The 23134-nt window shown below is 46.7% G+C and overlaps 1 protein-coding gene across 1 annotated transcript in view; it reads left to right on the top strand.

Moving 5' to 3' along the window:
- The first annotated feature begins 215 nt into the window (after positions 1 to 215).
- Positions 216 to 23134, top strand: part of Ror1 (receptor tyrosine kinase like orphan receptor 1) — a 353310-nt gene continuing 330391 nt past the window's right edge. Inside the window, exon 1 of the mRNA XM_036177333.1 lies at positions 216 to 716. Within this exon, the coding sequence (XP_036033226.1) occupies positions 626 to 716 (91 nt within the window). The 5' untranslated portion in view covers positions 216 to 625. The remainder of the gene's footprint in view (positions 717 to 23134) is intronic.

The raw sequence follows: 23134 nt of genomic DNA on the forward strand, positions 1-23134 counted from the left end.
GGCTGGGAGCCCCCAACGTCTTTCTCTGTCTAAAGGCCTCAATGGTCCCGCCAACATCAGTGGCTGGTCCCAAGCACGTGGGGGAGGGGAGGGATGTTGGGCATACGGGAGGTGCAGTGGCTGCTTTCTTGGGATGCACTGGAGGATGCCGGTCCAGAAGGCGGCAGCAGAGGGCGCTGGGACCCTGGCCTGGGCCCGCCTCTGCCATTGGTCCGGGCTGGGGCGCTGGGTTGTAGAGTTGGTGGAAAGTGACAAGTTTGGAGAGAAGAGCGATCTTGGAGAGCTGGAAGAGCCACTGCCGAGTGAGCCTAGAGCCCGCAGCCTCAGGCACCGGGCACGCTCTTCTGGAGTCAGAGCAGCTAGAGCAATCAGGACAGCCTGGGACAGAACGGCCGGCCAAGGCGGGGCTGCTTCCGAGTCCACAGAGAAGCAGTGCTCCCGGGTCCGAGGCGGCCAGGCGGAGGCGAGGGAGCAGGTCAGAGGGACAAAGAGCTTTGCAAAGGTCCTCCGGTATCCTGCGAGTGCCTGCGGGCGGGACGAGGTGGCCAGGAGCCCAGGGCGAACCCGTGGATGTTCTGCGCGCCGCCAGGGAGCCACCGCCGCTGCAGCCACCACGGAAGGAGGAATGCACCGGCCGCGCCACCGCGGGACGCGCCCGCCACCGCTGGCGCTGCTGGCCGCGCTGCTGCTGGCTGCACGCGGGGCTGCTGCCCAAGGTAAGCGGCGCCCTCTCGTCCGTTCCACCGTCTGTCCCGCAGAGCTGGGTGGCCGACAAGCGCCTCGCCCACCCGGGAACAGGGCATTTGGCCGCCGCCAGCACCGGCCGCCGGCAGGAGGCCAACAAGGACTGGCCCTGAAGCTGGGCTGCGGGCTGGGATGTGCTAGGGTACGGGTCCTCGGTGTCAGCCACTGTTGTCAGCGCTGACAGGAAGTATAGAAGGACTTGGTGGGGTCTTGAGGATGATGCTGGTCCTCTGTCTATCTCTCCCTAGATTCCTAACGCACCCCAGCTGGGGTCCAGTTTGTCTACTTCTCTGTCCTGGAGGGAGTTTGCTTTTTCAGTGGTGCTTCCGACTGAACCTAGGCGGTCCGTGAACGCGCTCAAACAAAAGTCCTGTGCTCCCGGGGACTTGCTTGGCTTCACATCTCCACAGCTTGGAGTTCAGAGCCTCCCACCCTTCAGAGGGTTACCCTGCGGACCAAAACGTTTGCTCCGCCACTGCCACTTTGTGCAAAGTATGCAGAGGAGGCCCACTGCCCCAAAGTGTTCTGGGTGTGCACGTGTCTCTCTCTCTCTCTCTCTGTCTCTCTCTCTCTCTGTCTCTCTCTCTGAGTGTGTGTGTGTGTGTGTGTGTGTGTGTGTGTGTGTGTGTGTGTGTGTGTGATTGTGTGATTCAAGGCGGCAAAAGGGGGAGCCAGCTAATGCATACTTGATTTTGGTCATCTCCAGAGATAATGGCAACAGTTAGAGAAAAACTCCACCGTCAGCCAGAGCGTCTTAGTTCCCTGCGGGAAGCTTGGATCCTTGCTGGGTCTGAGCCGGTACACAATGAGAGGGAAGAGCCCGCTGTGCCAGTGGAGACAACCAATTCATTCTTTGGAGGTTGGAGGGGGAAAGTTGATTAAAGTCTCCGGGGTCTTGGGCCTCACTTTTAACATGCATCCCTTGAGGGGGTGTTGGAGCCCCTGGACTCTTCCCGCCCCTACTTCCAGCCTCAAGCCTCTTTTATCATCCATCTCTCAGCCAGTTAGAGAAGATTCTAGTTTACTTAACAGCTGGGAAAAGATCCATTCACTGGCTGGCAGCCGAATTCGTCTTTACTAGAGGTTAGGGGTGACTTTCTTGGTACAGGGTGCTCTGCAAGGAAGCTGGGTGCGGATTTGGATCTCCTGGAGAAGACTTTGGGATTGGAGCTGCATTCACTGAGTGCAGTTCTGAAGTGTGGTTGTGCTAATCTCAAAGGGGTGTGTGTGTGTGTGTGTGTGTGTGTGTGTGTGTGTGTGTGTGTGTGTGTGTGTGAATACAGTTTCTAATTGTCATTAAGATGCGCATCAGCCGGGATTTCTTGAGGGAAACCCTGATGAAATGTAAACAGTTTGGTCTCGTGGATGTTTTGCTTGGTGACGCCAAACATCTGGCTCTATGCCACCACACCTGGATGAAAAGTAGAAAATGGGCTGTGCTGCGGACCTGATGTAAACATTCTCCTGAAGTCTATAGTCCAGCACAACTAGGGTGCTTCTACCTAAGTAAGGTTGCGTTCCTGGCATGGGGCTGTGATTGATTCCATGATTCCCGTGGACTCCTTTTGTATGTAACCTTTCAATAGCCAGTACTTTTTAGGTCACCGCCTCTGCTAGTGGGGATGGGGTGGGGTAGGGATGTAGGATTGATTGTTCACCTTTTTTGGTCATCTGCTTTTAACTAACCATACATGCAATGAATTTTTGAGTGTAAAGCTTTACTGTTACCAGCAGCTATCCAAAATTCCCCTGCCTTTAGCTGTGGCCTTTCAAATGTTAGAAAGTTAATTTTGCCTATTCCTATTCTGTTTTCTAATAATGAGCTCAAACCTGTTGCCATCAAACCATCTCTTAAATCCCTTTTAATTTTTTATTTAATTTTTTTTTTTTTGGTAAACTCTTGACCTCTACTCTGGCATGAGGTTTCTAAGGCAACCCTGTCAGTGGCTCAGGACACCAGCTTAAGGGGGAAATATATTTTATCTATTAAGTTGTAAGGAAAAAAAAAAAGGTGGATCAGTATTTCTCCTATCACTTTCCTATTTGATTGGCAGGGAGGAGAAAGCCTTTATATGCATAGTTTCTGGCCTGCTTCCTCCTACCTGTCCAAAGCTGAACTTGTATAGGAAGAGCTCTAGGTCATTGGAATCTACCTGAGCCTTTCTAAGAATCCTGCTCATCTTGTGTTTTGGCTGCTTGAAGCCAAAGGGAAATGTCCCAAGACTGTTATTATTTGCTAAGTCTTCAATTGCCATATCAGTAGGTGTCTGTCCCTACTACAGTTAGAATAGTAGTCTCCTGAGGGCCATGAGCCTGTCAGCTTTGTTGATGAATGAATACATTGAAGGCCCAAGTCAGTTAGCCTCAGCTTTTATTAGAGATACTTAAAAAATCCGACCTTGATGGCTAGGGGGCACCACAGGCAAGACAGGTGGGTGTGTGGCCAGACTCCCTCTGGCAGGGTTCACTTACTAGTGATTTATTTTATTGGAAAATATAGTAGGCTGTTTTGCTCCTCTAATGCCTGGAGTTATTATTTAATACTTAGGGGTTGTTCTATTTTACTTCTGTTTGTAAGTGTATGGGGTAGGGTATATATATATGTGTTTCTGTGGATGTGTGCACATGTGGATGTTCATATGAAACCAGTGGTCAGTGTTAAGTGTCTTCTTCAATTTCCACCTTGTCTTTTGAAACAATCTCTCACTCAACCTGGAGGTCATCTACCCAGCTAGGCTGGATGGCCAATGAGCTCTAGGGTTCTGTTTTGTCTATCCCTGGGGTTACATGTACATGTCCAGCCTTTGCCTGAAGGCTGGGGGTCTGAGCTAGGGTCCTCATGTTTGCATGGCAGGCATTGTTTTTAACTGAGTCATCTCCCCAAGACCAAGATTCTTTAAAAAAAAACAAAAACTCAGCTTTGATCTGTTATATTCTTAGTCTCTTGCATTTGAAAATAGTCTCCAACAAAAACTTTTAAAATGTTTCTAAATCCAGGCCACTTGCATCCAAAGGAACATTTTGCCTGTGGTTTGGTGACAAACACCTAATTTCAGATGTTTAAAAATGTACACAGCATTGTCTGAAGAACTGATACGTTTAAACTGTATTTACACTGATATAAATGTCTATTTGCAGAGAAATGGGCTACACACATACACAGATGTATTAAAGGGGCCACAGTTCGGTTGAGTGAATGGAGGAGAGAGAAGCCTTTTCGTTGTACACACTATGATTTTTTTCACTTAGTTAAAAACACAGCCCAATAGTCAGAGAGTACTCCTTTTCATTTCCCATCTTCTGCTATACAGTGTAGTATCAGAGGGACCTGATAGCAGAGCTTAAATGGCTGTAACTCAGGCTTTGGCATTTGACAGACCTGAGTTTGAATAGTCCCTTTCATACCATGGGCATGGTGATTAAGCTTCCTGAGCCTTCTAAGAGTTTTATGAGATTTAAATAAAGCCATGAATGTCAACTACTGGAGAAGAACCTCCAGCCTAGAGGTGCCTATATTGAAATTAACTAAGGATAACTACAGGAAATTCAGAATGTTCAGCCCTCCAGAAATAATATACAATATTTTGAATATATGTTGATAGACATAGGCTTATACTGTAGTCAGATTTTCCAGGAACTGGTAACACTAGAAAGGTAGTGGTTACTGACTTCTAGCAAGGGATGCCCGGGCACTGAGCTGCCTTCTTGAGGAGGAGAAAAGGAGTAGAGTGTTGATGGTAGGTTTTTGGCCTCATCCCAGGTCAGCCACTCTGTGGAGTTTCTCTCTTTCATGTCTCGTATTCCTTCTTGTAAGATGGGCTGGTAATTGGGCCTAGGAGAAGCAGATGAATGGTCTAAAGTCTTGAGACCTCAGCCAAGCATGCATCTCTTGAACCCAAGCATTCTGAGATGCTCCTGCTCCTATAATTAATTTCACAGACACTTGGTGCAATCTCTTTAGTGGGGTTAGTTGCTGTTCTAAGCTTTTATTAGTATCAACTCTCAGAACTCTCACAACCACCCTGTGAAGGCCACAGCATAACTAGTTCATTGTACAGATGGGTCAGGTGAGGCACAGAGATGTTAAGTTGGTTTCTCAAGGTCACATGGCCAGGGGGTAGCTTTGCTGGGCTTGTAAGCCCTGAGAGTTGGTGGTGTTATCACAACTGACCTCTGTCCTACCTATCCTTCCTGGTTTAGTTATGACACTTGCCTTCTTTTAATGCCTGGGGCAGAGGTGGTGCATCCTTAGGCTTTTAAGGGCAGTGCAAAGATGTTTTCTTTGCCATCAGCTAGAGGGTGTAAGAAAGGATGGGAGCTAGTCAATCCCATCTTTCCTGTGGTGCAGTACTGCCCCCACCAGCCTTGCTGTTAGCCTGGAAGCGCTGGGGATGGTCGGGGCCTCCTGGTCTAAAAGAATTGCATGTTTGTAGTGCAGTAGTGCCACTTTGCTGCAGTGTGAGGAGTGTGTCTGGCAGTTCCTTCCGGCTATGGATGAGACATCTTCTGATGGAGTATGTGTGCACTCGCATTTCAGTGCATTACCAGGGGTGGAAGCAGAGGACGGTTGATTTATCAGAGTGCTCTCCAGAAGGGGAACTGACTCTCAGGGTCCCAGTGAGGAGCTGATGATCCAGGCAGATCCAGCTGCAGCTGGAAAACAAAACAAAACAAAACAAAAAAACCTTGCCTCTTCCAGGCTCCTTCTCAAACAGGAGGTTCTGGGCCTGGCTTCACTGAACCCCTGGGTTATCACAGGAGAGATGGGTCTCTGGATGATGTGCAGGAGGAGAAAGGAACAGTCTTCTAGGATTGGAGGGGAAGGGTGAGGGGACTGCTTCGAAACCCTTTAACTAAATGCAGCTGCTTGTTACATGGAGCCTGACTTGCATGCCAGGAATATCTCAAAAGCTAACGAATACAAAATAAAAATAAACAGCAGGGAAAAGGCTTGTTCTTTGTTGCAGTGAGCGTGGTTGGGGTTTTCAGTTTGTTTAGGAACGGGATAATTGTGGCATCCACTTTGTTTTAGTAAGGCAATGAATCGCGATGGATCTGATGTCATCGGGATGTCCCACCACCTGACCCCTTTCCTTGCCCCAACACCACCCCCAGAACACCCAGCTTGGACATCCATGGGTCCCACGGCTCAAGCTGTTGCTCTTGAGTGAATTACATTGGAAGAGAGCAGATAATTTAATGGGATAATCTTGGCAGACCCAGTAAATTTCACACCCCATCTCTCACTAACAGAAACGCAGCAGAAGGCTACAACATCCTCAGATGAAAAGGTTGTATAAAAAGGCCCCGCTTCGCAGTAACTGTCTGTCCATAAATAAGGTTCTATAGAGTTTTGATCCAGAAATTGTTATTAAACACTGATAAGCCAAACCCCATAATGTCTGCCCACTTTTTCATAGACCCAAAGTTGGCTTTTTTCTTATTAAAGAAAAAAGTAGCCTCAAAGATCAATCAGTCTAGGCTGTTTATTTTTTCAAGAATGTGCCTACAAAGTGGGCCTTCTTTGATAGCCATTTAGAGAAGAGACATGGCATAACAGAGACAGAATGAGATTACTTGGTTATATGTTAGCCATATTTGTGTTGTTGTGACCAAACACCTTAAAGACACAGTTTATGGAAGGAAAGGTCTATTTTGATTTCCAATGTCAGAGAGATTTCAGCCTATTGTGGAGGAGGAGGTGGGTCGGACAGCTCTGTCCATGGTGGTAGGGGTGTGAGATGGAGAGGATGCAGAGTAGGAATCCCAGCAGGTCAGGACCTTCTAAGGCCATGCCCAGTAACACTCCCAGCAGTCAGGCTCCATGTCCTAAACACCACCACAACTAGGGACTGACTGTTCAAAGCATGAGCCTTGGGGGACATTTCAGAGTGAACCCCTAACCCGTTTCTTGTCTTCTCATAATTTCCTTGTCTGTACAACGGGGGTTAAATTAGTATCCAGCCTGCAGGTGGTTTGTGAGAATGAAAGCATACTTGGATAGAAAGCACCCAAAGACACCATAACCTGGAAGTGGAAAGCTGCTAGCTACCATCGGGATCCTGGGCTTCCTGGAGGAAGTGGAATGTTGGGCTCCCAGTCAACGACAGTTCTTCAGGAAACGCAGCAGAGACTCCTGGAGCGTCACTCTCAGGGTTTCCTGGAGGGTCCAGAAGTGCTTGGCTTTACAGGGAACATGTGGACACTCTGGATCTAAGTGGGTCTTAGGTCACTGTAGGGGTCCCACAGGAGGAGATTCCGCAGTGCTTTTAAAACAAAGGCTCCCCTCCCCCCAGGACCTTTAGCTCCTCTAGGGAGGATCAATCTCTCCCTAGCATTTGGCTCTGGTGGCCATTTAAAGATTCGGAATACCAAAAGGATATTCATGTTACCTGAAGAAGGAAGAGTAATGATGTACCAGGAAGGGGGGGGGGGCGATAAAGAAAGCTCTGAAGACAAGGGGGTGGTGATTGGTGGGTTTTTGTTTTTCAACAGGAAAGCCTGTTGCCGAGTGTATTTCAATTTGTATTTATTATATGTGAGATGCAGTGTCAGAGAAGTAAAACATTACTCTTGCCTCAGGGAGGAAACAAGTCTTAAGCATTCTGAGCATCCACTGTATGTCCCACATCACTGTACAGTTAGACTTCTGTGTTTCAGTGGCATTAGAGGATGGACCTTTCAAGTCTCCTCACAGATAAAGGAAACTCAGAGCCTGAGAGGTTGGTATTGCAGCCAAACTCACATGATTATAAAATAGGGATTTGTGCATTGAACTCAGATATTTTGATTGTCACATGTACCCTGTTTCCATGTCCTCGAGGTGTGGGGAGTTGTACCAACCATCTGTCTCACAGGAGAATTCTAAAGGCTGTGGGAAAGTGTCATGGAAGCACAGGGGTAGAAAACATGAATTGTCAGGAGGTTGGAGGGTGAAGGGCAAAGAGGACGCTGCCTCCTTCTCAGGCAGATTGGGAACCCTCTGAACTAATTATGGAAAATGCGTAGCACAGTACCACATAGATATGGCATGCGTGTTTGGCCAGCAGGGGGCTGGGCAGAATTTTGTCTGCTTCCAACATCCTTGTGCTCTTGCCCCACGACATCCCTTTTGATGTCATCTGGATATTGAAAGTAGCTGTGCTGTCCCTGCATGGAAGGGCAGACAGACATTAAGACAGTTCCTCTAACATTTTCCCCTCAAGCCCCAAATCCAGGCTTGGGGTTGAGAGAGGGAACCAATCACTGACGTACGGCACTCCAGTGAGTCCTCACTAGTGACCATGAGCTGTAGTATTCCAAGAACTCTGGCCAACACATACCTCTACCCCTCCTTCATCACCAATCATACCTTGTTTTGCTGTCACTGTAAACTGAATATTCCGGTAGTCCCACTGGAGGGACAAAGATGGTCATTGCCTTGGAGACTTTCCCAAGCAGTAGATTTGTGGCAATGATGGCGAGCTGATCAGCAAATCTGTTTTCATCCCTTCTTTTTTAAAATTTAAATTTATTTACTTTTATTTCACATACATTGGTGTTTTGCCATGGGTGTTAGGTCTCAGGAACTGGAGTTACAGACAGTTGTGAGCTGCCATGTGGATGCTGGGAATTGAACCAGGGTCCTCTGGAAGAGCAGTCAGTACTCTTAACCACTAAGCCATCTCTCCAGGCCCCTCATCCCTTCTTGAACAGGTCATTTGCAGCCCTATTCTAGTGAAGTGAGGCCATCTGACTACATACTAGCCAACAGAATGAGGTGGAGAAGACTGGGTGTCACTTACAGGATCCATTAAGACCTTCCCAGGCATGTTGTTATGGTAACTTGAGAAGTTAGTTTTGTGTTGGGGATGCCACAGTAGAATTACCTGGGAGCTTCCTTTCTTCACTGCTCTGTGGTTGAAGGCACCTGCTGATCCACACTGGCTTGGATTTTATATAAACCAGAAACAAGTGTTTATTGCTAAAGCTCAGATTCTGGGCTTTTCCAGCTATAGATAGCTACTAAGGCTCTCACACCTAACCAAATGGTATGAACCACAGCATGACTCCAGATTAGTTTAGTGAGTGAGGGCCAGCATTTTTAGATTGAATAAAACAGGCAACCTAGTTTTGGTCTGATTATCTCCTGTGGAGCTCCTTCTAGAAATTAAACCTCTTCCTGAATTATTTTTGGCAGATACTGGGGCAGCCATCAACATGGAAAATCTAGAAGAATTGTGATTGGCTATAGGGTAGTTCACTTTTAGGAGTGATAACATAAACCACTGAAGAATAATTACACAGCCTCCAAGTTCAGAATTAGCATCGACAAAATGCAGAATCCCAAGAAGGGAGAGGCCCTTGGGGAAGATGTGGGCTATGTGAGAGCTCAGAGGTGAGCCGGGTGGTGGTGGCACATGTATCTGATCCCAGCACTGAGGAGGTGGAGGCAGGTGGATGTCAGTGAGTTCAAGGCCAGCCTGGTCTATAGATGAGAGCAAGAGCGAGCAAGCGCGTGCAGGGATGGCGAGGATGGTCAGGAGGATGAAAGGTGAAGAGATGGAAGAGGAGGAGAAGAGCAGCACATGGTCCTGCCAGCAAAGGGCTGGATTCTGCACCAGCCTGCAGCTAACTAGCTGTTCTGCTCTGCAGGACTCATTCAGGGTTGTTCTGGGTCCTTAGATGGGAAGTCACCATGGAGTGAAGCAGGCTTCTAGGTGATGGTGAGCAAAGAGAAGCTTTGAGTGGTACCTGGCACCTAGAAGCAGAAAGGGAGGAAAGAAACAGGGTTTTCCTGGAGCCTGACTATTTACTTCCACAAGTGCCCCAGAGACTTAGAGATGCCTTTGACAAGAAGCCCACACGTGACTGCCTCTTTTTCTGCTGCAGCTGCTTTGTTTTGTAGTACAGGCTGCTAAGTATTAATCCCATTCTGTCTGCTTGATGAAAATCCTGGGGTTGTAGGAGTCTGCACACCTAGAAGGCTGTGTTGCACCTATTTGTGTGTGTTGGTTTCGTTGTTAGGAACTGAACTCGACCTTGAGCTTGTTACCAGCTCTCCTGCTGAACTGTACCCCAGACCTCTGGGTCCTTTTAGTATTTTAACTTACATGGTTTCCAGAGTACCCTATGAAAGAAGCAATAATTTGTCACTCTATTGAATTGAATTGTTATTTTCCATAGCATTGCTATTTTCTACATAAAGAAACTGAACACAAAGAGTGTCTTGTGCCTGTAGACAGTCAAGAGGGAAAGTCAGGATTTGAACCTGGATATCCGGCTTTGTCCTTAATCATGATGCCTCTATACCACTCTAGCTCTGCTTTCACCATCCCCCAAACCCTACTTGGTGATTAAAACTCTACACAAAGTCCTAGCCAAGTAGCTGAGAGCAAATAATTATAATTAAATCTCTCCATTTGTATAGGGCATTTCTTTCGGCTTAAGGAATTACTTCATACGCAATATTAACTTTAATTTTCCAACTAATCTAATGAAATGGATTTCTTTTCTTTCCTTGGTCCTCTGTTTTTAAGTCAGGCAAGTGAGGTTGGCAGTTTACCCAAGGTCACTCTGTAGGTGGCAGGGTCTGTCTGAAATATAGACCTTCTACACAAGTCTCATGGATGTTTTGCTTTAAAGGATTACTTGTGTTCACAATTTATGCCTCTGGTACATGACAGGCTTTGCTGGTTGCTGACCCAGCAAGCAAATTTGCCTGATTCTCACTTGTCCCATTGACACAATCCTTCAATCAGCCACCAGTTTAAGAAACAGTCTGGAAGTGTTTGTAGGTGTGGTTTGGGACTAGCATTCTGTTAACCTAAGAAAGTTCCTGAACACATAGACTGAGAAAAGTTATTTCAAGGCCAGGACTTTCCTGTGGGGCTGGTGACAGCAGCTGGTAGATGAGTCTGGAAGAGCAGGCTTTCATTTGGTATTCCATGGGTCTTGGTATAGAGCTTGGCTTTCCTTTTCCCACAAGATGAACAGTTCTGTGACCTCTGTAAGATTTTTTTTTCTCACCTGCAAATGAAAGGCATACTCGGGTGAGTCCACCTTGGGGGTTTGGGCAAGATGATGGTGCGCTTTGGGCCTTAGGATATAGGTGATGGTCTATGGTCAGTGTGTAATTGCAGCTACAACCTCAAGAGCAGAGCAACACTCCCTGAGATTTTCACAGGTCTGAGTTAACCTAGACAAAATGAGTCCCGACTAAGGCTCACTTGTGTGATATAGTCACCTCCAAGGGAGACTCTTAGAATCTACAAGTCTTCCGTTCTAATTAAATTTGTATCAAGGACAAGGATGTGAGATAAAAAATGGACCCTGTTGCCTCAAATTTAAGACATTCTTGAAAGGCTCTTATCTGTTCTTCATGGGAATGCAACACTTTTTCCGGATGGGATTAGAGACGAGGATATGAAAACAGCTTGTTGTACATTTTCTCCACATGAGCGACAATAACCTCACCTCTTGGATTTCACTCCAGGTGATTGTTGCGTAGTTTGTTTGTTTTTGCATAATGTCTCCATTTCCTGGAGGGAGGGGTGATTTTCCTTCATCCCATTAGAACCTGAGGTGTGATGAGAAGTCCTGGCTACCAGTGCTAAGAAGTTAGTGCTTATGCGGTGCTTACAGCTCAGAGGACTGCTGTATGAGAACTTGCCTGGCTGATACCCAGCAGCAGCAGGCTTGGTGACATCCATGGTAGTGATCGCCTCTTCTTCAGTCAGAGCATAGGGCTCTGCTCACCCCCATCTGGTATGGCTGAGCCAAGGAATGAAGAACTTCCTGTGGCCAGATAAGCCTCACTACGCAGGGCTGGCTGCTGGGAACTTTAAGTGTATATTAAACACATAGTATCCCATCAAGGACGTAAGTGAGGAACTGAGCATGCTCGGTTTATTCTACCCACACTTATGTCTAAGAATAGGTGCCCCATGGTCCAGCAGAAAGGAGAGTGAAAAGGAGTAGAAAGGTCCAGGAATGAACACTAGTTCCTCCATGGAAGAAAGTGCTGGACACAGGTTAGAAAGCATTCCTCCGTTTGCGGGCTGCAGATTGACTTCTGAAGGGCCAGTCCCCTAGATCTCATGGCTGTGTTGGTGTTAAAGCTGTAGGTAGGTAAGTCAGTCAAAATGTTTACAAAGAGCTCCTCTGCATCTTTGTCTAAGGACTCCTGTTTAAAGAGCTCTTTAGCTAATGTGGGATGTGGGTAGGAGTGGCTTCCCCTGGCTCTCAGAACTAGCACAACCATCGATCTGTCTGTTCAGGCCAGGGCATTGGTGTGCAGTTAGTTGTGAGAGGAGGAGGGGTACCTTTCCCTCACCTGCCCAGTGATACCTCCTGTGTAAACTACCAGGTCGCCCCTGCTTCCGCTTGGTTAAATATTTATTTAACAACTAAAGTGAATGCTGGGGAAATGTATGGCAATATCTTCCCACATGGGAAGTTTGCTGTTTATTTTTTGTTGTTGTTGTTGTTAAGGAAGCAAGATCGCCTCAGCCAAAATGGTCTCAGAAGAGAAGACAAAGCCCAGCCTTTGTTTGGGCCTCTTCCTGGTCTTGCAGCCTTTCAGAATCTTCACCCCAGAGTGTGCCCAGCTCTCAGCTCCTGTGGCTTTCTGTCCCTCCCCATTTTTTTTTTTTTTTTTTTTTTTTTTATGAGACAGGGTTTCTCTGTGTAGACCAGGCTGGCCTCGAACTCACAGAGATCCGCCTGGCTCTGCCTCCCGAGTGCTGGGATTAAAGGTGTGTGCCCCTGCCGCTGCCACCGCCACCACCCTCGGCTCGCACTGAGCTCTTGCTTGCCTTTCAGCCTTCAGAGTGTCCACAGTCAGCACCACCCCATCTACTTGTCTCCTGTCCTCTCCCGTGTCCTCCCCTGCCTCATTGCTTCCACACCCGCACAAGTGAGTCCCTCTCGCTCACAAGATTTGACTCTTCCCAGTACTAGACACTCTCTTGTTTATTGAGCATCTGCTGTGGGCTTCACTTGTTGCAAAGAATTTTGTGTTTTATTTTCAAGAAGACATTACATTTTGTTTATTTGATGTGGAGCTATGGACCTCATGGGTGTGAATGTCAAAAGACAAGCAGGGGGAGTCATTTCTCTTTCTACTATGTGGGTTCTGGGGACTGAACTCCAGTTGTTAGGCTTAGTGGTAGACATCTTTTTGTTTGTTGGTTTGTTTTGGTTTTCGAGACAGGGTTTCTCTCTGTAGCTTTGGAGGCTGTCCTGGAACTCACTTTGTAGACCAGGCTGTCCTTGAACTTGCAGAGATCTGCTTACCTCTGAATGCTGGGATTAAAGGCATGCCCCACCACTGCCCGGCCAGTGGTAGGCATCTTTACCCATAAACCATCTTTCTGGGCCTGAATTTCAAATTTCATAGTGTAATCTGATTTTTGGCTTTTCTGGAACGATCGTGCTAACCTTATCCCTGCCTCTCACTCTGTGAGGGGAACTGTTCTGGTTTCATCGTGATGGATTTGCAGGCTAACTCGAGCCCGACTATGAGGGGGAATCACAGATTTACTCAGGATTTAGGGACAAGCTTTCTTGGATGGGAAAGCTGAGAGATGTTCTTGGGTACATCAGTGCCCAGAGAAAGCTGGCAATGTGTAGGAAAGACCTGACTATCTAATAGGCCTTGCTGTGGGGCAGCTAGGGCCATCTTGTGCTCCAGTTTCTTTTCTTCCCAGGTCTCTGGCCTGAGCAGGAGAGAGTGATTCTCATAATGTTGTTGTGTCCTGCTTTGTAGAAGCCTTACCTCACCAGTCCTCACCCTGAATAAAGTGTTATTGTTATTCTTTAACTTTGGAGTGTTTGCTGTTTTTTCCAATGAGGAAATATAGAGTGATTAAAAATCCAATGTAGTGGAATCAAAGCAGAGTCACCAAGAATTCCACCCCTCAGAGATACTATTTATAGAAGGAGGCCGTGCCTACATTCCCAAAGGAACCTGAAATTCAGGATGCGAAGAACTTCCCCAGGACCTTTTCCAACTGCTTTTTACTCTACCACTTCTTGGTGGCAAGGACTTGGTCTTATATCCATGAACCATCAGTCTGATTTACTCAAGGGGAGATTGCTAGGTCCATGTTGAGAGTATGCCACATTGATGTAATTAAGTGACACACACACACACACACACACACACACACACACACACACACACACAAAGTGTGGGAGGTAAGTTTTGTGGACAAAGGAGAGAGAATTCTTGGGAGGCTTTATGGAGGTGGAGCTTAAGAATATCTTTGTCATGGGCTGGAGAGATGGCTCAGAGGTTAAGAGCACTGGCTGTTCTTCCAGAGGTCCTGAGTTCAATTCCCAGCACCACATGGTGGCTCACAACCATCTATAATGAGATCTGGCACCCTCTTCTGGCCTGCAAGCATACAAGCAGACAGAACACTGTATACATAATAAATAAAATAAAATCTTGAAAAAAAAAAAAAAGAAAAAAGAAATTTTTTGTCTGTTTCCTGTGGCTGTGACAGAACACCTGAGATGGGATAAGTAAGAAAACAGTTTCTTTAGTATCCAGTTCTGGAAGCTGGAAACCCAAGGCCAGGTGATTTCTGACTGAAAAGGCCTTGCATTACAGCATCATGTTAGAAGAGCTGAAGGGCCAGTGTAGGAGTCAACGCAGGAGCCAATCTTGGAGTCCTAGAGGTGAGCCGTGGCAGTGACTTGTTCCTTTGTCTCTCTGACCTTTCAGCATTGACCCCAATAGCTGGCTCCGGATTTTTTTTTCTTTTTTAATTAAAAGACCTTTAGAAATTTGAGAAACACTCCTGCTCTATTAACTTGCCTATCATGATGGACTTTATCTTTGGATTAGAAGTCAGAATAAACCATTCTTCCTCTTTGTTGCTTTTGTCCAGATATTGTATCACAGAAACAAACAAACAAAAAAGACCAAAAAGGAAAAACCATACCAAACCAAACAAACACAAAAATGAGGACATTCCCTTTGCTAGGGAAATCTCCCCCCAAGGAACAATTTCTCCCTCTTTACCTTTCGAAGGAGAGGGAATTATCTAAGATTGAACATGTAAGCCGTGTGTGTGCTAATGTACCCAGAAAGAGATTCATCTTTATTCCTGCGGGAGAGAGAAAGAGGGCTTGGCCAAGCTTTGATTGGGTCCTTGCGGGGACCCTGTTGGACTTTCTGTCCCACTGTGGGTTTCTCAGCAGGTACATTAAGGTGGCTGGGACACAAGACCTTCTGCCAGCATCTCTAAGTCTGGCCCTGTAAGGAGTATGACAGAGATGCTGGGATGCAACAGAACAAGGGTATCAGTTCTAGAAAGTATGGAGGGAGTGTAGTGGAGGAGGGAAGACCAGCAGAAGCTTGTCAGGGTAGGCTCTGCTGCAGAAAGTGTGTCTTTGAGATGCTCACACCATAGTTCCTTAGGCACTAAGTGTTAATATTAGTAGAAATATATGAACTTACTTTGTAAATAAGTTCACAAAATCCGCTGTCAGTTCTGTTTGGTTTTTGATGAACATAATAATTTCCAAGGTCAAGCTCTATAAGCCACCAGGCCCACAAGTTGGAGATGAGGCCCCAAATGTGACTGCTGGATACAGGTAGTCGAGGTTCTGTGCTTAACCCTGTCTGCTGTGTTTCCATAGCACCAACAAGTTCTTTCTGGTGGTCTTGGGGGTGAGGTTTTCTCAGTTTCTCTCTTTCTTTGGAGAGAACTGTAACATGGCACCTGGAGGCTAATGGCAAATTGACCTTGAAAGGCTTATTTGAGATGGAAGGAAGATCAGCAAGCAGGCAGCATTTCATGTTTGTTTCTTGGTGAGTGGCCTCCCGGGGTCCCCTCTAGTCACTCATCACACATTGAAATGATAGGCATTGCTCCACAAGCTGTGCACTGTATCTCTCAGACTGAGTGAATGGCTGTGATGAAGCAATGATGTCTCTTGGGTGTGTGTGTGTCAAAAACCAATGTGTGCTCTTCACGTGATGTCAAGTGCCAAGGGAAATCTAGCAGGGCAAAGGACTCCTGACTGGTCAGTGATGGCAGTGGGATGGCTGTCAGCACGTTGTGTGGTCAGGGAGGCTTCAGGCTAAAGGGACTCAAATAGAGGACTGGATGAAGCAAGGATGAGCTCTATGTCAGGCCGTGAAGTGGAGTGTGTTCTCAGTTCACAGGACAGCAGCAATTGCTCCTGCAGGCCGTGGTGACATGTATATAAATGTCTACTGTGTGCCTGGTGATATTTCTGTGCCAGTCTTCACAATAATACTGTTAGGGTGGAGAGATGGCTCAGGGTTTAAGAGCCCTGACTGCTCTTCCAAAGGACCTGGGTTCAATTCCCAGCACCTACATAGTAGTTCCCAATTGTCTATAACTCCAGTTTCATGCCTTTTCCTGGGGTCTGTGGGCATCAAACATGCATGTTGTGCACAGATGTATATTTGAAAAATACAGAAACACATAAAGAAAAATTAGGTAATACAGTTAGGTAGGGCCTATTATTATACCCAATTTCCAGATGAGGAAAAAACCAGGCAAATGGGCAGAGGGAACAGCCTGTGAGGCAGCCCTGCACAGATAAAAAGAAAAAAAAGAACTGTTTAGGTCGGGCCCTGCCACTCATTTGCTGCGTAATCCTGGGCAGATGTGCAGTGCCTCTGTTTCCTGAGTTTTAAAACAGCCTAGTCTATAAAAACGCAGGTAAAAGCATTGCAGACGGCCTGTCACCACGCAAGTGTCAGTTAACTACTAGTGATGTGTTTACGTCAGTTATCAGCCCTTACCTCTGGAAAAGAGCTGCTGAGAAAAAAGTCCGTCTGAGACTTGACAAAGCTTCCCCTGTTTTCCCGGAGCTGCATTTTCTACTAATGTCTCTGTGGCTGAACTCAGCACAATGTCCAGCTGACTGGAAGCATCTTCGTGGAAGACAGACCCGAGGAGGAGAGCTAGTACTCAGGATTCTTGCAATTCTAAGGAACTCCTTGGAGGTTCTAGAATTCCACTCCTTCTCAAGCCCATGCCCCCACGGGAGCTTTCTCTGATTTCATGTTGTGTTGATGGCAGGTGCTCAGGGATGTGAGGTCCCCCCCCCCCCCCCCCCACTACTGCCCTTCAAAATCTTTGCATCTCTTGCAGGGTACCGAAGGCCCATTCCACCTCTAGATGCCACGTACAAAGCTAGGTACTCGGAATATGCTGGTAAATTCGAGGATTGAGCAGTCCAAGGATGGAAGTCTAGCACTTCCTGTGCCCCAGGAATGCCATTGGGAGATGCTCAGGGTTCATGTTTAAATTTGATGTCTCCTGGAACCTTCCAAAAGTCCGCGGAGGTGGCAGATGTCTCAGTAGCTAGTGAGGAGCATGAACAGTTGTTCAGTTGACACTGTATCTGAGGACAGTGCCACCCTGAGGGCACTTTGTTTCCATGTGACAGTACTTCCCAAGGGAAGGCGCATCTCAGCCAGGCTGCCATTCTCTCTGGGACTGGGCAGGATCTGCCAGGGTCCTGTCTGGTCCATCTCCCAGGAAGGCAGCCTCCATACAAGAATCTGGTCTCTGTCTCACGTACCTAGGGTTAGGGAGAGCTGTGCAATGCCATCAGGCAAGGGTAGTGCTGGGCGCTCTGAAACCAGAGGAGGAAGAGGAACTCATCCACTCTCAAGAAAGGCTTCATCCCTCTCATCACCTCTCAGGGCCCAAAGGGGCCCCTGAGTGAGCGAGTCTGGCTGAAGTCAGGGTCCTGACTCTGGTACCTGCTGAGCCCATTCGGCTACCTGTGGCTTTGAGAAAACCACAACCGGCACTTCCCAGCCCACACAAATCAGGATGCTGACCATCTGTGCCTTACTACACGGGATGGAAGATTCCTAGAGAACACTGGAGACCATCCACATGCAGGCAGGAAGCAGTGGTACTAGCCCACCACACCAATACTGTGGAGACAGAGGTAGGAAAGTCCACAGGTTCAAGGTCAGCCTAGCCTAAATAGTGACTCTCTCGGGAACTGGCCTTCTGGCCTCTGGCACTTGGCCAGCTTCCTTCTGTCAGTGGTATGGCTGGCTGTATCCTGTTGACCAAGCCCTATGGGGAAGCTGGATAGCTTAGGGGCAGTTGTGAAGGCTTGAAGCACTTCTTTCCAAACCTAATCCCTTGTGATGGATTCACTCTTAGACCTGACTGAACTTCCTCTTCTATAACTGCTCTAGATTATTTTGTTGTTGTTGTTGTTAGGGATCAGGGAGCAAGGAGAGGCAGAGGGAACAGTGTGCTGTAGTAATGGCTGCTAGCATTTTGTGCTTATCAGCTGAGAGGGTTCTCTGTCTTCTCTGAGCTGCACTAGATTCCTCCAGGAAGAGGGGAGATTAGCTTTTCCTCTTATTAATTGTATTTTAGAGTCCTGGTCATGAGATCTGCATTAGAAACCTTATATTGAATCTATCTGCTGGATTTTCCAATAGAACAGGGCAGGAGGCTAAGCAGACTGCCTTTTCATACTGTCTGGTTTTTGACCCTTTAAAAGGAAAGTCCTGTCGACAACCTGGAAAGCTTGTGGCTCAGTGGTGGATATGCCTGTGGGTCCGCAGCATCTATGGACCTGCTATGTTCTCGGTTCTGAGGTGAGGCATTTTATGGAGTGAGCTCTCTTGAACTCTCAAGACTGAAAATATAGTTCCAAGCCACAGAAGCCCTTTGAGGCTTCCTAGTGGCAAGAGTGAGGAGGCTTTGAATCCTGTCCCAACATGTAGACTGCAGAGTGCCAACGCTTCCCAGGCTCAGTGTGCCAGGGCAGAGGGTCTTCAGGAATGCAATATGCACTGCTGACCCTTATCTACTCTCAATATTGGTTTAGAATAACAGCTCGTTCTGGACTCCTTCTACCCAAATTAATTTTTAATTTAGGAAATGCCTTTAGGGAAAACTTAGCATGTAATTACTCAAAGGTTTAAAGATATGAAGTGGCCGACCAGAAAACATTCTTTTGCTTAGGTAAAAATAAATAAAGATGTTATTTTTGATAACTCAACTCCGCCCCCCCCCCCCAATTATTTTGAGTATTTTTGGTTTGGAAGAATCTGTGTTGGAAAGTGAGTAAGAGACTAACATTCAACTCATCTTCTCTCCGTGTGACTTTCATGTGTGTGGTATTATTTGTATTGGGAAAGGAAAATTATAAATATGAAATTAATTTTTGTTTTTCCTCTGCTTTGGAAGAAGGAGGATATGGATGCAGATCAGGAAGAACTCTGAACTGGAGGTTAGCTGGTTCTTATTTGTCATCCAGTCCTGCTTCTAGATAGCTGTGAGACTCCAGGCAAAACATGCACCTTCTCTGACCCTCAAGGTCTTGTTCACAGAGCAGTAGGCCGGGCAAGCTCAATGGACCAGGAGCATGTTACCTTGCTATTTGGGAGAAGGGTAATTGCAGACTCCTCTCTAGGCCTCCTGGGGCAGAGTCTGATTTAACAAGGTCCTCAGTGGTTAAAGACTAAATTTAATCACTAAATACTCCCTACAGGTCAGCACAGTTGGCTTACTGAGGGGATTAGGCCAAGGTCAGTGATGGGCTTCGATTTTGTTTGTGTTGGCTTTTTTTCACTTGAAGCTTGCCTCTACATCATGTTGAGCGCAAAGCCATTCTGTGAAAGCAGACCAGGGACTTGCTAGCACTGTACCCCTAGTTACTGTGAGGAGCCCCATCTGTAAAAAGAACCTGATTGTGTAGCCCATGGTAAGTTACAGACACTCAGATTTATTTGTTGTTTTGTGCCAAGCTTTGCACACTAAGTTTGACAGAGTTGCGTCTTAACATTGGGCGGACGCTGCCTTGTCTTCCATTGTCTTCTCTATGTTAAGGGTGGCTTTTCAAGGCATAGACCACCAAATTCCGCCACTGAGTCGTGTACTGCAGAAGCACTGGGAGCCATATGGTGGAAACCGGGGCCCTTGAGCAAGTTCACCCTCCATCTTCCATAGGTGCCTGCTCTGGAGCCTGAAGCTGTCTTCTTGGTACTGGGTTTCCTGGTCCTTAGGAAACAAGAAAGGGAGAGCCATTTCCCACCAGAGAAGTAAGAACTTGGACTAAAACCAGGGTCACCTTTAAGGATATGCAGTGGTACTGGATCCTTGTCTTAGGCTGAATGTTGTTGGTTTAATGGTCTACTGGCACTATCCTGGAATTCCTACTACTATTTTGAACACAGGGTGCTGTGGGATGTCATTCTGTATGTTAAATGTGTTGCTCTGATTGGTTAATAAATAAAACACTGATTGGCCAGTAGCCAGGCAGGAAAAGGAGAGAGGAGAATTCTGGGAAGTGGAAGGCTGAGTCAGGAGACACTGCCAGCTGCTGCCATGAGTACCAACATGTAAGATACTGGTAAGCCACAAGCCATGTGGCAAGGTATAGATTTATAGAAATGGGTTAATTTAAGATAGAAGAACTAGATAACAAGGAGCCTGCCACGACCATACAGTTTGGAAGCAATATAAGTCTCTGTGTGTTTACTTGGGTCTGAGCAGATGCAGGACAGGCGGGTGAGAGAGATTTGTCCTGACTGTGGGCCAGGCAGGACTGGAGAAAACTTCAGCTAAAACAGGGCCTTCAATTTTACTTTACAAGAGTAAAACTAATGGAGCTAGAGTTATTGAGAATGAGGACCAGGAGCAGATAGCCATCTGTGGGGATTGCAGCTTTCCAGGGAAGAGGAGATCCAGCCTGGCCCCTTGTAATGTGCCTTAGTGCTTATTGCTCACAGGTTTAAGCCAGGCTAGATATATCTAGCCACTGTACACCATGGATAGAAGGAGAGCAAGTGATTTTCTGATCTATCAGTTGGTCATCATTGACCTCTCTATTTCTTCTTTGCATCTAGTACATAGTAGGTCCTTAACACACTCTGATTTATTTTCTTGCTGCCCCACAACAAGCTACCAGTAAATAACTTTGAGAAAGTAGCCACAGGTCTTCACAACAGGTGTGTTACAAGCCCTTCTAGTTTTGGTGTCATTACTACCCTCACCCTGAGTCTCCAGGGGCCTTGCAGGCCTCTTCCAGCTCCACCACTGAGAACGTGTGCCTTAGACATGGGAACTTGGTGTTTCTGAGCCTCAGTTGTCCCATGTCTAGGAAGTGATAACCACAGACCCTTAGAAAGTAGGGAGGAGTTTGAGATTTGCATCTTCAGGTTTGCTAGCCAAATCTCTGGGGTAAACCAACAATAGATGATGCAAAGGAGACAACACATGCGTGTTTACTATGTTTATATACATTGGAGTAAGAAAGTAAGAGCCAGGCCACTGGAGTTTGTGTGTCAGGACTTCTTGAAGGTAGGGACAATGCATGGGAGAAGTGAGGAGAGAGATGGTGGGAGTGGGGGATGGTGTTGATGCAGATGGACTTGGAGGTCATGTCTCAGAAGAGTCTGTTATCACTCAGCACAATCTCTGCATAGATTTGGGGTCAGACACCAGCTTTGTCTTCCTGTGATGTGAATGAGCATCCTTGCATCTTGAGGCAGATGAGTAGCATCTGGGCAAGCCTTTGGGTACCTCACTCTTCTTGACTAACACAGGCAAGTGCAGGTCTCTCTAATGAAAGGACAGCTTTCAGAGCCATTTCTATGCCTGAAAGTTCTTCCAGCATGCCAGAGACATATGTTTTGAGGTGCATATTTTAGTCTCTCAGCAAAGACTGCTAAGAAAATTAGAGCTAAAACATGGAAAGTCCCTGGAGTAATGGTGACTGGTACATGATGTTAAATTACCAGTGGCTTCTCTCATGACAAAGTAGCTCTGTATACAGCTTCTGTCCCATTTCCCTTCCTGTTAGTCAGCTCTCTATCACTACAAGGAACAGACTTGAGACAATGACCTTCTAAAGAGAAAAGGGTCATAAAGGTTTGGGTCATAGCTACAGAGGTTCTCATCTGCTAGGTTGGCCATGCTGCTCTGCCTTGTGGAGGGTGTGGCAAGAGAGCTCATTTCATGGCCCCAAAGCTGAGAGAGCTGGGAAGGGGCCAGTACCTCACAGTCCCCTTTGAGGGCACACCTTCCGTGAACTAAGTAGGTCCCTTTATACTTTGTTTTCTAAAAGTTCCTCAGCCTCCCAGCAGGGTCACCCCAGGACCAAACATCTAACCCTGGTGTTTTAGAGGCATTCAAGAGTCAAACTATGACAGGGCTCCACATTCTCAATACAGGAGACGAGGATCTCCGTGATCTAGCCATAGCATACATGGCCTTCTCTCATTACGGTTTAAAACTCTTCTAGAATACTGGTTGTAGTTTATTTTATGGAGACAGTCTCACTGTGTAGCGTGGGCTGGCCTGGAACTTGCAATGTAGATCAGGTTGACCTTGAACTCACTAGACATCTACCTGCCTCTGCCTCCAAGTTCTGGGGTTAAAGTGGCGTGCCACCACATGTGCCTGGTTCATTTCATTTCATTATTTATTTATTTATTTTTGGTTTTTCGAGACAGGGTTTCTTTGTGTAGCTTTGCGCCTTTCCTGGAACTCACTCTGTAGACCAGGCTGGCCTCGAATTCACAAAGATCCGCCTGCCTCTGCCTCCTGAGTGCTGGGATTAAAGGCGTGAGCCACCAACGCCCCGCATTTTTTATTTTTATTCTTATTTATTTCTCATGTGCCTGTGCCTCTATGTGCACCTGCCATATCATGAGCGTGGAGGTCAAAGGGCATCTCCATCTGCTCTGTAGGTCCTAGAAATGAGCTCAGGCTGCCAGGCGTCATGGCTAGTGCGTTGACCAACAGAGCCATCTTGCTGGCCTGTAGTGGTTGCTTTGAATGTTCCTAAAGGCATTAGAAGGGTTTTGAGGCCATCACTGCTGTGCCCAGTAGAGAGTGCCTGGTGTATAGTGTGTGTCTTTGCCTGGTGTACAGTGTGTGGCTTTGGTTACTGCCATGGGAGGTTTCAGGAATATGAGACAGCTTTGCTGTTTTGCATGTGTTTATATCTCTTTGTTTCCTCAAGTTAGAAATGAGTTAAGGTTTTGCATTGAGCCGGGGGGGGGGGGGGGCAACAACAAAACCAACTGACCACTCACTTTTTCATCTGTTCTTTGTTTCTGTTTTTGTGTTTTTCAATAGTTGGTCTCTCTTCCAGGATTCCTTTTTCCCCCCTTTTTCATACAGGGCAAGGAAGGGTTGGGGTTTAGTTTGCCTTTATAATCTCAGGGCTCAGCACGCTGAGCCGCTGCAGAAAAAGAGGCATTCGCTAAATATTTGTCCAATCAATGGATATTGGGAGGCTCAAATTTTTATGGCAGACAAGAGAGGCAGTGGGAGCTGCCTTTTGACTGGAAAGACGTTGTTTATTAGATCTGTATGGCTCATTTAGAAAGTATGCAGTTGGATATCTTTTATGGTCAAAGAAGAAAATCAGT

Source organism: Onychomys torridus, chromosome 2 (genome assembly GCF_903995425.1).
Source record: "Onychomys torridus chromosome 2, mOncTor1.1, whole genome shotgun sequence".
Taxonomy (NCBI): domain Eukaryota; kingdom Metazoa; phylum Chordata; class Mammalia; order Rodentia; family Cricetidae; genus Onychomys; species Onychomys torridus.